Source organism: Schistocerca cancellata, chromosome 3, assembly GCF_023864275.1.
Source record: "Schistocerca cancellata isolate TAMUIC-IGC-003103 chromosome 3, iqSchCanc2.1, whole genome shotgun sequence".
In the NCBI taxonomy this organism is placed as follows: domain Eukaryota; kingdom Metazoa; phylum Arthropoda; class Insecta; order Orthoptera; family Acrididae; genus Schistocerca; species Schistocerca cancellata.
The window spans coordinates 552,465,069-552,481,080 of NC_064628.1; the positions used below are offsets into that span (position 1 = coordinate 552,465,069).

Below are 16,012 nucleotides of genomic sequence, written 5' to 3' on the forward strand. Positions count from 1 at the left end.
GAAATATTTGTACAGACTATCGAGTCGCGCATTACAAAGCTCTTTCTGTAGTACAATAAGCAGAGCGAAGCAAAGCCCCGCGTTGCGGCCCAGACGGGAAAATTGGGGCCGACCGACTGCAGTGTCATCCTCTGCCACTGGCGTCATTTGGATTCGGTATAGAGGTTATGGGATCAATACACTGCTCTCTCGGTTGTCATCAGCTTTCATGACCTCGGAGCCGCTACTTGTCAATCAACTAACTCCTCAATGGACATCACGCCGTTGAGTGCACCCCGCTACAGTCCTCAAACCAAAGAAAAATCCCTGGCAGTACTGGGAATCGAACCTACAGAATCTGCATACGAGTCAGACAGGCTCACCACTGAGATATGGAGAAGGACCAGCACGCTACATTTAATGCTTTATTATTTTCTCCCTCAGCATGGGACCACTCCACATTGGAGACCATGTCACGCTTTAATGTCGATTTTTGGAGACAAAGAAGGAGTTTCCTCACAGATTGTATTTCAGATTGTTTCAAAACAGTCGGGCGCCCCACGGTAACGATAATGTCAACTAATCTTTGTAACATCAGCGAACTAATTGCATAAAAAGAGCTGAGTTTTTTTCACTAAAAGGCTTTTCACAGAGCTAGCTTTAGTGACAACTTCGACAAATATCGGAGGCATTTGTGAAGTCAAGGAATTTTTAATAGGGAATCTGTGCTAGGAAACAAACTGTGATGTCCTCCTTCTACATGAAACACAGCGAGGACCAGAAAGCTGAAGACTTCGGGTTCAAGGGATGAAGCTAATACTAGAGAGACCACACGAACGATATGGACATGTAGTCCTTGCTAAGACGAGCAGTAAAGTAATTTCAGCAGCTAGAACTTGTTAAAATGATTTTGAGATTCTCACTGCCAAGGTCAAGCTGTGCACAGTAACTTCCTTCTGTAGACATTACGTAGCCAAACTTTTCCAGTTTGAGGCCTTAGGATTTGTTTGCGGCGATCTCGACTGCCATAGCACGACTTTAAATGCTCTGAAACAGATGTAAATAGTGAGAGAACAATGGGCAGAACACGTGAATTAAAAAGTAATAAATGTTTCGAATCATCTAACATCCTTCAGCTGTGGAAGAAGGCACAGAGGCTGCAAACCCAAAAAATATCTTTGTTAGTGACAGAATTAATTGCCAGGCATAAAAAATTTTGGGAAACCCGATATCACGGACGTATTACAGGCCAATAACTTTCATAGTCACACCCCAAGTAGCTCTCTTTAAAAGAAACTTTAATTTTAAAATATCAAAATGGCAGGGCTTTACGGAAGAATTGAATTGAGAAATCATGCCTTTGGAACTATGAACCAATTCTTAACTTTGTTCTGCTGATTAAGGAAAATGTCCATAAAGTAAATGCCGGAGGGATGTAGCACTGAATACATTGCGGGCCTTGAAGAAGGATCTACAGAACTACGTTCTATATACGACGACGATGCTTTCTCAGAAGACACAATTCAGTCAGGTGAAGAGGTGAACGGGAAGATGGTTCACACTGGTAATGAATCCCGACACAAATCAAAACAGCAGGCGAGCGTGGAAGTTAGTAACAAGTCTCTGCAACGATCCTATAACTCCACTGAGCCAACTGGAGTAGCTCGTGACTGGATAAAAATGGTTCAAATGGCTCTGAGCACTATGGGACTTAACATCTTAGGTCATCAGTCCCCTAGAACTTAGAACTACTTAAACCTAACTAACCTAAGGACAGGAGACACATCCATGCCCGAGGCAGGATTCGAACCTGCGACCGTAGCGGTCACGGGGTTCCAGACTGTAGCGACTAGAACCGCACGGCCACTCCGGCCGGCTTGTATTGTTGGCTTGGACGATATCCGCAATGGGCTTCTGGGCCTGCGGCTCTAAAATAGTTTGTACAGTTAATGAGTAGTTGTATCAATACCATCCACATTCAAGAATCCTGGAAGAAAGCCAAGATGATAGCCTTCCTAAAACCAAGGAAGGAACCTACATATGCACAAAACTTCTGGCCTGTGAATCATCTTCTTCATCTCTATCAGATACCTGAAGGAATGGTTCTTGACAGAATTTTTGGCACAATAGAGACCAAAATCACACCAGAAGAAGCAGGACTTATGCTTTTCAAATCATGTTATGGCCAAATACTTAATCTCAGCCAACACATAGAGGACAGCTTCGAAAGGAAGCAGATAACTGGATCGGTTTTATAGATCTCTTGGCTGCGAATGATACTGTCAACCATCTATGACTAGTCTTTCAATTTTATAAGATGACTAAGGACTTGCAAATGACAAAATTAGTGGAATATATCCATCAAAATAGACGTTTCTGTGCGACGCTACGGAGGAGGAACAGCCACTGGAGAAGGTAAGGGAATGCCCTACCCTAGAGCAATGTCCTGTCACCGCCGGCGTTGGTGGCCGAGCGGTTCTAGGCGCTTCAGTCTGGAAGCGCGCGACGGCTACGGTCGCAGGTTCGAACCCTGCCTCGGGTATGGATGTGTGTGATGGCCTTAGGTTAGTTAGGTTTAAGTAGTTCTAAGTTCTAGGGGACTGATGACCTCAGATGTTAAGTCCCATAGTGCTCAGAGCCATTTAGTCCTGTCACCAGTTTCACATAACATCTATACAAATGACTAACCTATAAACTCTGAGGCGAGACGGCTTATATACGACGATGATACATCCGTGGCCGCACAAGGAAACCGGTATGATGAAGTGGAAGGGAAACTAATACGGACGCTCGAAGACTTGCCTGTCTACAACGGAGAAAACTTCCTTAAGCCAAATCCCTGTAAAACTTTAGTGTGTGCCTTCTACCTTAGAAATAAAGAGCCACTTAGCAATTGAAAGAGCTGTGACAAGGCCAGGAATTCAACCATGATGACTCGCCGAAATATTTCGGTATCCGACTTGACAGGACTGTATCGTTTCGGAACACTGTTAGAACGTTAAGGGCAAAGTATGTGAGGGGAATAATCTCCAGCTCGAAATGGGGCGCTCATCCTCAAATTCTGAGAAGAATGCTTTTCACACTTCATTTCTCTATAGCAGAGTATTCAGCAACTGTAAGGTACAACTTTGTTCACACCTGACATGTCGACGTAGCAATTAATGAGACGGAGCGCATAGGGTCTGGCTGACAGTTCAACCCATTTACAACCTGGTCGGCATAGTTCCATCCGCAGTCAAAAGGCAAGTTACAGCTGAGCTCGAAAGAAGGAAAGAGTCTGATGATCACAGGCACCCGTTATACAGCTACAAGATACAGCACAGCCGACTGAAATCGCGGCAAAGTTTTATGCGAATGACTGACTCTTAAAACGAGTCACCTGAGATACGACGAGAAAATCCGTACTATATCAGCTAGATAGCTATAAATCCTAAAGAACAACTGGCTCCTGGGAATCACTACTGCTTCCAACATGTAGGTCGCTTAACCGGTTAAGAACTGACATCACATGGTGTTATATCATCCAGAGAAAATAGGGGTATAAAGTGAACGACTTCTGTGAGTGTGGTGCAAAATGTGCACAGTGGTACTATATCAGCTAGATAGCTATAAATCCTAAAGAACAACTGGCTCCTGGGAATCACTACTGCTTCCAACATGTAGGTCGCTTAACCGGTTAAGAACTGACATCACATGGTGTTATATCATCCAGAGAAAATAGGGGTATAAAGTGAACGACTTCTGTGAGTGTGGTGCAAAATGTGCACAGTGGCAGACATTACCATAGCAAACGATAAATCCATCCATGTGGCTGATTATGGGAAATATGCACTATACTTGATGACCCAGGCACGTAAAGTACGTACGTAATGTCAGATTTAAGACCAATTGTGCATTCTCAGCTACAGCTTGGACAACATATGATGCAGAAGTTTTTAAAGAAAATTATATGTTACTTGTTACAGTGTGTAAATAAGGAGAGAAATCCTGGGTTGTAGGCACACTCATGCAACATCTTGCCAATGTCATGTGTATCACCTAATAACGAAACCGCATTGCTCACATACGCATAGAGGGTGATTCAGTTGCCCTTACATGTGGATTTTAAAAACCATGCACAAGATTTTAATATTCTCTCGCTCGCTATACACACATTATTTTCGTACACAAAAAATGAACAGGACCTATTTGTAGAAATTTAATGTAGTTCAATTTTCTACTGTGATAAGTTTTTGCAGAGGTCATAGTTTTAGAGTTACTCAAGAAAAACACATTTGAAGGTCAAGCAGCGCGGGATTAGCGGAGCGGTCTAAGGCGCTGCAGTCATGGACTGTGCGGCTGATCCCGGCGGAAGTTCAGAGTCCTCCCTCGAGCATGAGTGTGTGTTTGTCCTTAGGATAATTTAGGTTAAGTAGTGTGTAAGCTTAGGGACTGATGACCATAGCAGTTAAGTCCCACAAGATTTCACACACATTTGAAAATTTTTTTTTGAAGGTCACTTTTGTATGTTTTCCTTGAATAATTTGAGAACCATGGTATCTAGCAAAAAGTATTCCAGTACAAGATCTACTACATTAAATTTCCAAAAAAAAAAGCCTGTTCATTTTTTCTGTAGGACAGTGGTAGCACATAGCGAATGTGAGAGCCGCGTTAAGTGGCCGCGCGGTTTGAGGCGCCATGTCACGGATTGCGCGGTCCCTCCCGCCGGAGGTTCGTGTCCTCCCTCGGGAATGGGTGTGTGTGCTGTTCTTAGCATAAGTTAGTTTAAATTAGTTTAAGTAGTATGTAAGTCTAGGGATCGATGACCTCAGCAGTTTGGTCCCTTAGGAATTCACACACATTTGAACATATCGAGTGGGAGAATACGAAAATGTTGCACATTGTATTTGAAGGCGTAAGTTGCATAAAGCGCATAGTAACTGGCAGCTGTACGCAACTCTTCCACTCGCAGTGTGGTCCACATGAGCCAACTGGTGACGTTCAGATGGAGAAATGGTTCAAATGGCTCTGAGCACTATGGGATTTAACTTCTGAGGTCATCAGTCCCCTAGAACTTAGAACTACTTAAACCTAACTAACTTAAGGACATCACACACATCCACGCCCGAGGCAGGATTCGAACCTGCAACCGTAGAGGGCGCGCGGTTCCAGATTGTAGCGCCTAGAACCGCTCGGCCACTCCAGCCGGCTCAGATGGACGTCGCAGTTCGCCTCACAGACGAGCCTATGGATATTGGCATGACCTATGCTTGACACATGGCCTCCTCACAGAGGCTTCTGATAAGTATTCTTTGATGCTACAGCCAAACGACAGGGGCACCTGCACGTGTTCACCAGCCTCATTCACACGTTGGCAGAACAAGGAAACATGAAGCTTCATCAGTTCCACCCCTTCACCCGCCGTCAGGGGAGGGATGCTAGGTACACAGTCACATACTGCAGAGTGATGTCATCCGAGGACGCCATCATCAAGGCACTCTCCACGCCATGCCCTACCCAGTTCTGATGCCATCTGAATGGTGTTCATGAAAAGGAACTACCTATTAATGTTTCCACAACAAGATAAATAATTTCGCGCCATTCGTCTATAGCAATATTAACCGCCACAAAGGGTCTTCATACTTGGAATTACCTTCTGTTTTCGCCAATGAGATCTGAGATGCTAGATTATTCCATCTTTCGCGGATAAATGGGGATGCATAACTGCATTCTGCCAGTTCGTCCAGTTCGCGCAGTTCCAGTTCCACTATGCACACTTATCTAAAGTTCCACCCGATGAAGATCTTCAGTTGCTGGTGTTACAGCCAGCCACTGTAAACTAGTGATTGCAGACGGTGAACACCGAGTGTCTTGTGACATTAAATATTCAGAGCCATAACTCAAAACTGTTGGGTACAGCAACCCAGACTAAACTTCCATGGATTACACAGTTCTCTTTGAATGTATTAGGTTAGATTAGCATGTAGGACTCTGAATACTGGGTTCCCCGTCATTTATCACTCAAAGTTGAGTATTCCACTGTACATTGAGCTAATAAATGTTTATCAGTTGTTTATTTCTGCTGCCCATTCTAATTATGTCTTAGATATAATGCCATGTGAGTTGCTAGCGCGCGAACCAGCTACCTTGTCCAGCCACTAGTATTGTGTAGAGATCCCTCCTGCAATCTTGAATGCTGGGCAGCGAACTTGGTGAGTACGACGATAATTCTTTTCGTCCGTTTTATCACTTCTTATGAAGCAGCTGGACCAACGCAAAGAAACAGCCACACGGAAGTACATCAGTTTCTCAGATGTTACAGATATTGGTGAATCAGTCCTCTACGTTCTTCCAAACTTCGGCAGTTATCAGGATTTCCCCTCGTATCTTGTTGTTCATTTGTGAGTATATGAGGTGTTTAATTTCCTCTCTTGTGAGAGAGAAAAAGTAAAAAAGTAAAGTTGTGTATCATGATGGGCTGGGAGACCCCAAGGGGCAGGTCAGTCACTTTAATTGGAGAGGTATCTCTTATCGTTCGTGCACACTGCCGCATTCACTTCACGAAGTCTGCGATTTGTGTATGAAATACATCTGACCTGTGTAGCTGACTGAAATTGATGGGCGTGTATTGTTGTGTCATGTTTGCGCTACATGTTGATAAGAGTAGGGAGGGGATGGTACCAGGTGCCGGCGCGTAGCCTACTCCTCACGAATAGCATCATGGGAGCAGCAGAGCTTAATGTCCCCATCAGACGGACGGATCACCACCAATAGTGCCGCATGCCTTCACTCCGTGAGACACTACGAAGAGGTTTGGGACTTAATACAGGACGTTGCTGCAAAGTCTGATGATCAGGAAGCTTCCGCCATTACAGTTCTGCCCCTTTTCAGGAAAGGCAAGGAGCTCATGCCTTACCCCAGCGGTTACTTATCCAAGTACTGGCCACGCCCGAGTTGATTAACTTCGGAAAACTGACGGCAACTGGTATATTCAACGAGACAAGTTCTTTGGCTTGTGGGAGGTGAGGACGAAAGTGTGTACAGTTTTCGAAATTTAAACTGAGTTTTTGGGCTCACAGTTGAGGGATTAGAACAGATCTGCCAGGATATGATATAAAAATTTTGTAAGTAACTTTAGCGCAGGCGCCTTCGAAGTATAGATGTAATGCATTGTACTTACTGTGATTAGGTTTGTAGGCTCATGTAAGTCTCCGATGTCTTCCGCGATCTAAAAGCTTCACGTCTAAAGCATGTTTCACCTGTCGGACAGTTTTCACAGCTTGTTCTCTCGCGTCTAAGAATTTTGTCGTTTTCTTCGTTCAACTGAGAGTTCCATTTTCCGTATACGACTATGACTACAGTACTTAATTTTTTTTCAGCCTGATTCTTTAAGAGCTAGGTTTTTTCATCTTTATGCGTTATGTGTGTAAAAACGAAGGAATTCAACCCAAACGAAACCATGGAAACACGGTGTAAAAAGTTTGCTATATGTATCTTACACAACAGAAACCAATATAAAAATTTATTTTTGTGCATTAGATTTCTATATAACATTTGTTTCACACATTTTCCTTTCTTTTGCTTCTTTCACCTACCTCATCCCGTCAGCACCGAAAAAAATCCCTTAGAGTCCGAACATTTCTAGCAAACAGTTAATTCTACTTTGATTGAGTAACGAATTTTTGAGTAAATAACTTCCTTTCTGTATTTACGTGACACCAGACATTAGTGGAAACATGCCTAAAATACATCGCAATACAAAAATATTCATCTGACACATACGTGTGGATTGCTGCATTAAAATGTACATAAATGCGATTTTACGAAATTTATATAGCCACTGAAGTCGTAAATTGAACTTACTTTTATTTCAGATTAGTTTCCCAATGCTAATGGTACTCTTCCATATCTTAAGTTCTAAGTACTAGACTCTTCAATCACAAGGCGACTATGAAAACTTATGTTGCTTCTCTAAGCTTGGTATTACCAGAGACAGTTTCACCTAGTATCATCTGACTAGTTAACTCATTTGAACAGCCAACTACGAGTGACCTAGATATACAATGCGGAATTCGGTGATACAAACTCCATTACTCAGTGAACTGTAAGGTCTACATTCTGGCTTACAATTGTTTTGACTGCTGTGGAAAGAGTGTGTGGGAGTTGAGTGTTGACATCAGCAGGTATTGCACTATATGTTACATAAGCCCCATATCTCGTGAGAAATCTAGAAAACACGGGTAACTGAAGATGTCAATAGTAGGCCACATAAAACATAAAAAATTCAATAAAGGATAACTATATCTGTTTATTGTGAAAATAGCTGTATTGTACAAATGAATAATTCAGGAATAAATTACCAGCAATCAGATCAAGTAGTGTGCTGCATCTGTAGTCACTTAATTGCTCTTGTAAGTGGTGCGCAAAGTACATGACAAAATCGACCATTATCTGTATGTTTACACGGTAACGGAACGCTTGTCCAGGTTTCCTTTGAGCCATTCCTTGAAAAGCTCGACAAACAAGTCGCCCATTGTGAAGCCGTTATCGGTGTCCCTCACGGTAACAGACCGCTTGCTGTTGTCGGTCTCCCTCACGGTAACGGAACGCTTGTCCAAGTTTCCTTTGAGCCATTCCTTGAAAAGTTCGACAAACAAGTCGCCCATTGTGAAGCTGTCGTCGGTCTCCCTCACGGTAACAGACCGCTTGCTGTTGTCGGTCTCCCTCACGGTAACGGAACGCTTGTCCAAGTTTCCTTTGAGCCATTCCTTGAAAAGTTCGACAAACAAGTCGCCCATTGTGAAGCTGTCGTCGGTCTCCCTCACGGTAACAGACCGCTTGCTGTTGTCGGTCTCCCTCACGGTAACGGAACGCTTGTCCAAGTTTCCTTTGAGCCATTCCTTGAAAAGTTCGCCAAACAAGTCGCCCATTGTGAAGCTGTTGTCGGTTTCCCTCACTGTAACAGACCGCTTGCTGTAGTCTCCATTGAGCCAGCCCTTGACAACCTCGGTAAACAAGTCGCCCATTGTGGAGCTGCTGTTGGTGGCTCTAACGGTGACGGAGCGGTTGGCTCTCTGGTTTGTCCACTCCTCGTAGAGTTTGGTGAACACGTCAGGTGTCGGGAACTTCACGGCGCGCTTCCCGAACAGGTGACCGAAGAACCCTTCCACATTGTCTTTAATTTCGTCGAAAACGTTATCGGAGGAAGTGTCATTGCTGCTGGTGGTGGTGTTGGAGGAAGAGCTGACGTCAGAGGAATTGCTGGAGTCAACAGAGCGTTTGCCAAATATGTTACCGAAAACGTTGTCTACGTGTTCCTTGATCTCGCTGAATATATTGCTGCTCGAGCTGTCGTCATCGCTGGCGGCGTCGTTGGAAGAACTGTTAGCTGTGGCGTTTGTAGCAGTAGCTGTTGTGGCGTTCGTTGACCGCCTGCTGTGGAACGGAGCTGGAGAAGCCCACGTCAGCTGTAACATGAAGACGAGTATGAATGGTAACTAACAAGCTCAGTCTGCACTCAGTACAGTGAGTTACATATCTCACTAAACCGTTGCTCACAAATCACAAATATATATTCCTGGACACAGTTCAAAAAGGTCATTCACTGAAGGTCACACAGAGCACCGAAGGCATTTTTACGTTTTTCACTAGCTTTTAGCTCACACCATGGAGCCATGTTATTACTAATGAAATGGAACAAATCTCATATTTCGTTTACAAAACATTGCTGCAACGAGATACTTTTTGCTCATTAGAACATCATATTCTTGGCATTAGACGTGGGTGTGGCAGTCGGAAGGGCGTGTGATAGGTGGTGTGACAGCCAACGGATGACCAGCCTTCACAAGCTCGTCTAAGAGGGCTATCGTAATTTTGTGTCGTCTTGTTTTACTAAAGGAAAGATTATTTGCGTCATCTTCTGTTAGACAACAAACATAAAATACACACAGTGATTTGTAGTCATTGCAGATGTCTTCGAAAATGCCCGTGAGTCTCTGTGAATTTGTCAAAGAAGCATGGCTCGTAAAGATTATAAATGGTGTGTAATGTAGTGAAGAACTGTCCAGAACGACTGCACAGCTCTGGCCGTCTTATCTTGTGGTCAGCTTCCATTCTCAATGCCAGTCTACATAGAAAATTTATGTAATATGCGTCAGGAAATTTATTTAACAGTATGAGCCTACAGCAGGAATATTATTGGTTAGGTGGTGAATAACATCATTGTCGGTAATTCCAGAGTAATTTCACCCAAACGGAGATAAAAGACACACGTTCAGTTAGCATCGATACTAGTATTTCTGTAATCCTATATACAACAGGTGCTCTGTCACTACAAGATTATCATAACTGTTGAGCAACTAGTAAATCATGAAAAGGGAACTGGATCTGTTCACGTCGATAAGTAGCTACGTCGAGACTCTAGTGCGGCCGCAACTTCTGCGATCACCATGTTTGAACTTCTTTTGATTTCAGTAAACCAATGCGTTACAAGCTTTGATTGCAAATTCCCTTCCAACATTGCATGCAAATAAAAATTATCTTAAAATAGTTGGCAGTGATGTAAAATGATTGTCTTTTTACCTTCACGTAAGATAATTTCTGTAGTATACGTTGAAACTATTTAGCTCAGAGAGCTCTATAATCTTTTGGGAAATTCTGTGGTTGTCTGAGAGTGCTGGTATTATTAGAGGAAGACTTGTAGGAGGCAAGAAGCGTCTATTTATGTATTTCATCTTGATGATGGAGGTAGAGTTTTTGACTACTGATAAAAACGTCCTCACTTCCGGGTTTGAACCACGCCACTGCTTAAATTTTGAATAAAAATCATCATCAATGGCTGCTGGAGACTTCTAGCATAAGAAGTCAGCATCGCTCAGCCAGCTGCCTTGTAAAACAGGATGGAGGGGATTACAGAGAGGTGGTAAATTTTCCCTAAAAAGCGGAAGAATCAGCAATAATAAACAGCATGAGGATGCAGAAGGCAACGGAAACCACTGCATTAATGGCACATAATGTGTATCCACCGGGTATGTTGCCTGTCATTCAAATAGTGTCATGATGATGTCTCCGCTGGCGAAAGATTCCGGGCTAGTCCCCCATTCATGTCTACAGGGGCGCACCGTTATAAAAAGATTGAATAACCATCGAAAGGGTAACGTTTTAGGAGCCGGGGTACGTTAAAAAAATTAATGTGGTAGGGATGCTAGAAAATTTGAAAAGGGAAATGCTAAGACTCAGTCTAGATATAGTGGAGGTCAGTAACTGAAAGGAAAAAAATCCACAAGGATTTTTGGACAGGCGTGTATAGGACGATACCAACAGCTGCAGAAAATGGCATAGCGGCAATAGGAGTCGTTATTAATGAGAAGGTAGGACAAAGAGTGTGCTATTGTGGACGGTTCATCAGAAACGACAGCAAACCAGTACCGACAACAACAGTTCAGGTATACATTCCGACGTCACGAGCAGAGGACGAAGAGATAGAGAAATTACATGACAAACTCAGTATGTAAAGATTAATTTTTTAAAGCAAAGCCCATACAGCCAAAAGTACTTATAAAAGAGGTGCAATGTTAACGTAATTGCCAATTCCACAGTAGAACACTAAAAAGGGGCCCGCCCGGTTGGCCGTGCGGTCTAACGCACGGCTTTCCGGGCGGGAAGGAGCGCCTGGTCCCCGGCACGAATCCGCCCGGCGGATTTGTGTCGAAGTCCGGTGAACCGGCCAGTCTGTGGATGGATTTTAGGCGGTTTTCCATCTGCCTTGGCCAATGCGGACTGGTTCCCCTTATTCCGCCTCAGTTACACTATGTCGGCGATTGCTACGCAAACAAGTTCTCCACGTACGCGTACACCACTATTACTCAACCACGCAAACATAGGGGTTACACTCGTCTGGTGTGAGACGTTCCCTGGGGGGGGTCCACCGTGGGCCGAACCGTACAATAATCCTGGGTTCGGTGTGGGGCGGCGGAGGGGTGAAGTGGACTGCGGTAGCCATCGTGGGGTTGTGGACCACTGCGACTGCGGCGGGGACGAAGCCTCTCCGTCGTTTCTAGGTCCCCGGTTAACATACAATACACTAAAAAGAGTTCGATGTATTTGTACAAACAGAAGTCCTTAATGCAAAATAGAGACGGTGTAAAACACAGCTCGTGCATTGTTCGCAGATCTCACACTGCGTTCCGCATTCTCTGCCATGGTAACGGTAACTTCTCCGACAATTTGTGGCGAAATCGGGCATCTGCCTTCCCAGAAACATTTCCAAAATCGCCAATTAATTCGAATGATGTTCTTCAATCTCCGTTCAGAAAGAGGGCCTCTCCGTATCTCTTTAATGAGTTGATACTCACGAATATCAGCAGCACTATTGCTCTCGATTTGATAAAATAGCTTTAGAAGTAAGAAGCCGCTCACCTTATCGCGACCCATGTTGATTGTCAGTAATTGTAATGCACACTGATTCTTGTGCTTCAGCCCTACGTCTTCTTACCCTCAACGGCGCCTAACGGTAAGTCGTGTTAGTAACACTGCTAACATCGCAAATCCAGCAGCGCACGATCTGAACCTAATTTCTGTAAATTTAGGTACCTTTCTGTCTGCAATGACTCAAGCAGCAAAAGTTTAATTATAATCATCCTGTGTGTTGACAAGGGTTAGTGGCGAATGGAAAAAGAAAAGCTTGCATGTTAGCGATATTAGCGAATGTACAGGGCGTCCCAGAAATGTTGCGACAATCTTCGAGGTGTTGTAGCGCGTGTCTTGAGGAACAATTCCTTGACAGGAACCCGCGTCCGGAAACGTCATCCAACGACACTACAGAACGTCCAAGTCATAGGCATTGACGACTGCCACTAGGCCACCGATTTGGCAGAAAAAGTGACTCTGTACTCTGACGGATCGTCTGCGGAGCATCTCGCAATACTGTCCGTTACTCAGTGATTCTGACTGATTGCCACGTTCCCCAGTGGAGACGATGGAGCTAGCTGCTGCGTAGATAGAACTTCTACATCTACATGTTTACTCTGCAATTCACACTGAAGTGCGTGGCAGAGGGTTCATCAAACCATTTTCATACTACTCCTCTACCATTCCACTCTCTAATGGCGCGTGGGAAAAAGGAAAACCTAAATCTTTCCGTTCGAGTTCCGATTTCTCTTATTTTATTATGATGATCATTTAGCCGAACAAGGTAGGTGGCAAATAAATATTTTTGCATTCGGAAGTGCAAGTTGGTGATTGAAATTTCGTAAATAGATCTCGACGTAAAATAACCGCCTGTTTCAGTGACTGCCACCGCAGCTCGTGTATCATATCAGTGACACTCTCACCCCTATTACGTGATAAGACGAAACGAGCTGCCCTTCTTTGCACTTTTCCGATGTCCTCCGTCAGTCCTACATGGTAAGGATCCCACACAGCGCAGCAATATTTCAGCAGAGGACGGGTAAGTGTAATGTAGGCTGTCTTTTTTGTGGGTTTGTCGCATCTTCTAAGTGTTCTGAGAACATGGTGCAGTCTTTGTTTCTTCTTCCCCACAATATTATCTATGTCGTCTTTCCAATTTACGTTGCTCGTAATTGTAATTCCTAGGGATTTAGACGAATTGACAGCCCTTAGATTTGTGCGATTTATCGTATACCCAAAATTTATCGCATTTCTTTTAGTACCCATGTGGATGAACTCGCACTTTTCTTTGTTTAGTGCGAATTGCCACTTTTCGCACCATGCAGAAATTCTCTCTAGATCACTTTGTAATTGGAATTGATTGTCTGATGATTTTACTAGACGGTAAATTAGAGCGTCATCTGCAAACAATCTAAGGGGGCTGCCCAGATTATCACCTAGATCATATATGTAAACCAGGAATAGCAGAGGGCCCATGACACTACCTTGCGGAACGCCAGATGTCACTTCTGTTCTATTCGATGATTTACCGTATATCACTACGAAATGTGACCACTCTGATGGGAAACGGTATCAAAAGCCCTCTGGATATCTAGGAATATGGAATCGATCTGAGGCCCCTTGTCGACAGCACTCATTACTTCATGGGGTCCGCCCCCGGTAGCTGAGTGGTCAGCGCGACAGAATGTCAATATGTCAATCGTAAGTTGGGCAGCAGAAAAGTCCAGTGTCATGTAACAAGGACGCAACACAACAGCACAAAGTTAGCACAACACAGACACACCTACACATCGTGTAGTACAGGCGGTGTCGTCGAATGCTTTCCATCGCCCAAATTTTTTACATTGACTATCCAAACCACAGATATCATGCTTTTAACTATGAAGGTATGGCGTTCAATACTCTCCACCATGTTCTTTACCATGTCCCGGTATTTATATGCAGATGTTTTCGATCACCATAATTTTTATTCACTGACTATTTGCCCTACAGACACTATGGTTTTATCGAAGAAGGATGGGCCTGTTGTTTTCTTCGCGCAGCATTTTACCACGTTTTAATTCTATATGTAGATGATGACTGGCTGTGGTCTTTTCTTGTGAGCATAGAAATACAGCAGCCTGCGGAGATCTTATTGCACACTGCGTTTCATCTATTTCGGAAGGTTGAGACCAATAAAGAGGCCTTTCCCTCACGGATCGTTACAGTTGACAAATGCTGTCACCAATCATAATCACTCTGCTGGCAAAGTCTGGATAACAGTCTTTTGGGATATGTTACCAAAAGGGTCAACTACTAATTCAGAGGGGAAGACTCGGAACAAACTGGAGAAGCGTTCAGGGTGCTCGGTCTGACATAAATCCAAAAAGAAATATTTCCCCAACACGACAAACAACTCAGACACCCAAGTCTGAAGACCTGGGAACACACTGTCGAATTGGGTTGGATATCATTTTCTCACCCATCCCGCAACCTTGACCTAGCGAAAATGGACTTTCATCCGTTCGGGCCACTCAAGGATTCTGTAGGCGGAAGTACATGAGAGCGTAATTCGTGCAGTGAGGATATGGTTGGGAGTGCAAGACAACAGCTGTTACGAACAGGGGATACATGCTTTTATACAGTGCTAGCGTAAGGCCTATATCGAGATGGGGATATGTGCAAAAATTGTGTATGTGAAAGAAGTTGGCTGACATTCCCACCAAATTCTGAGATTAGATGAGAAAAGAATTGTGAAGAATTATTTGTTCAAAGATCCTCATTTCAAATGAATCAGTGAGAGCTCCGCTAATGAGACTGTTTCAGTCAAGCGACAGTAAAAGTTTCTGCCCAGACAATACAGAAACGACTAATTATTGTTACTGCTGTAGGCATGCATATGCATTTTTCTGGAGCGAATGCTGGGTAAATATGTTTCTTAGTGAATCTCCGTAAATTTTGCGAGGGCTAAGCGGCCTGGAAAAGAGTGTGTCCTACCTCACTATCACCAAGTGGGAAGATAACGCATCTAAAAGCTGTACTGTTAAGCAAGAAATGGATGAAATTTTCTCGATTGAAAAGGCCCTCACTTACAGTAGCGAGAGACTGCAGTTTCCACTCGTTTCTTGAATTAACTCACCTCCGCGAGACAGACTACGACCAGGAGAGCGAAGACCGTTTTGGGCGCCATGTTGATTGCAGAGTGGGCGCACGTCCGCACCGCTTTTATACCCGAGCAGCGCAGAGAACAGCGGAGGGAAGCACCTGTTTGCGCAGCTGCGGCCGCGGCGCTTGTTGGCACAGATGCGGCGCCCTGCTGGTTCCGCTCCTAGCCTGGGGCCTCAACGTCAACTCCTACAGCAACACACGCCGCTTTGACGTTGTCACGTAAAGGTCAATGGAGCATACGAGGACGGCACCGTCTCAGTCAGGTGTGCGTCTGACGTGGCTGCAAGATTTTGCGGTAAAAATATAAACTGCTGCTGATTACTGCAACACCAACTAGGGTAGAATATAATAAAATTTTGTTTATTGTCCATATAAAATGTAGTAGGAAGAATACATAGTTAAATATGTAGCCGATGTGAGGGTATACATGGTGGAAAATTTAATATACGTTCTCCCATTTCTGGCGGAAGCAACGGATGAAGTAGAACTGAGCTTGGAT

At 44.0% G+C, this 16,012-nt stretch overlaps 1 protein-coding gene across 1 annotated transcript; it reads right to left on the reverse strand.

The window, feature by feature from the left end:
• Nucleotides 1–8,246: 8,246 nt before the first annotated feature.
• On the reverse strand, nucleotides 8,247–15,673 carry LOC126175391 (uncharacterized). Its single transcript, XM_049922173.1, has 2 exons — nucleotides 15,485–15,673; nucleotides 8,247–9,425 (listed from the first exon to the last, which is right to left on the reverse strand). Exons 1-2 carry the CDS (start codon nucleotides 15,533–15,535, stop codon nucleotides 8,418–8,420), a joined length of 1,059 nt encoding a protein of 352 aa, XP_049778130.1. The 5' UTR covers nucleotides 15,536–15,673; the 3' UTR covers nucleotides 8,247–8,417.
• Between the last annotated feature and the right edge of the window lie 339 nt (nucleotides 15,674–16,012).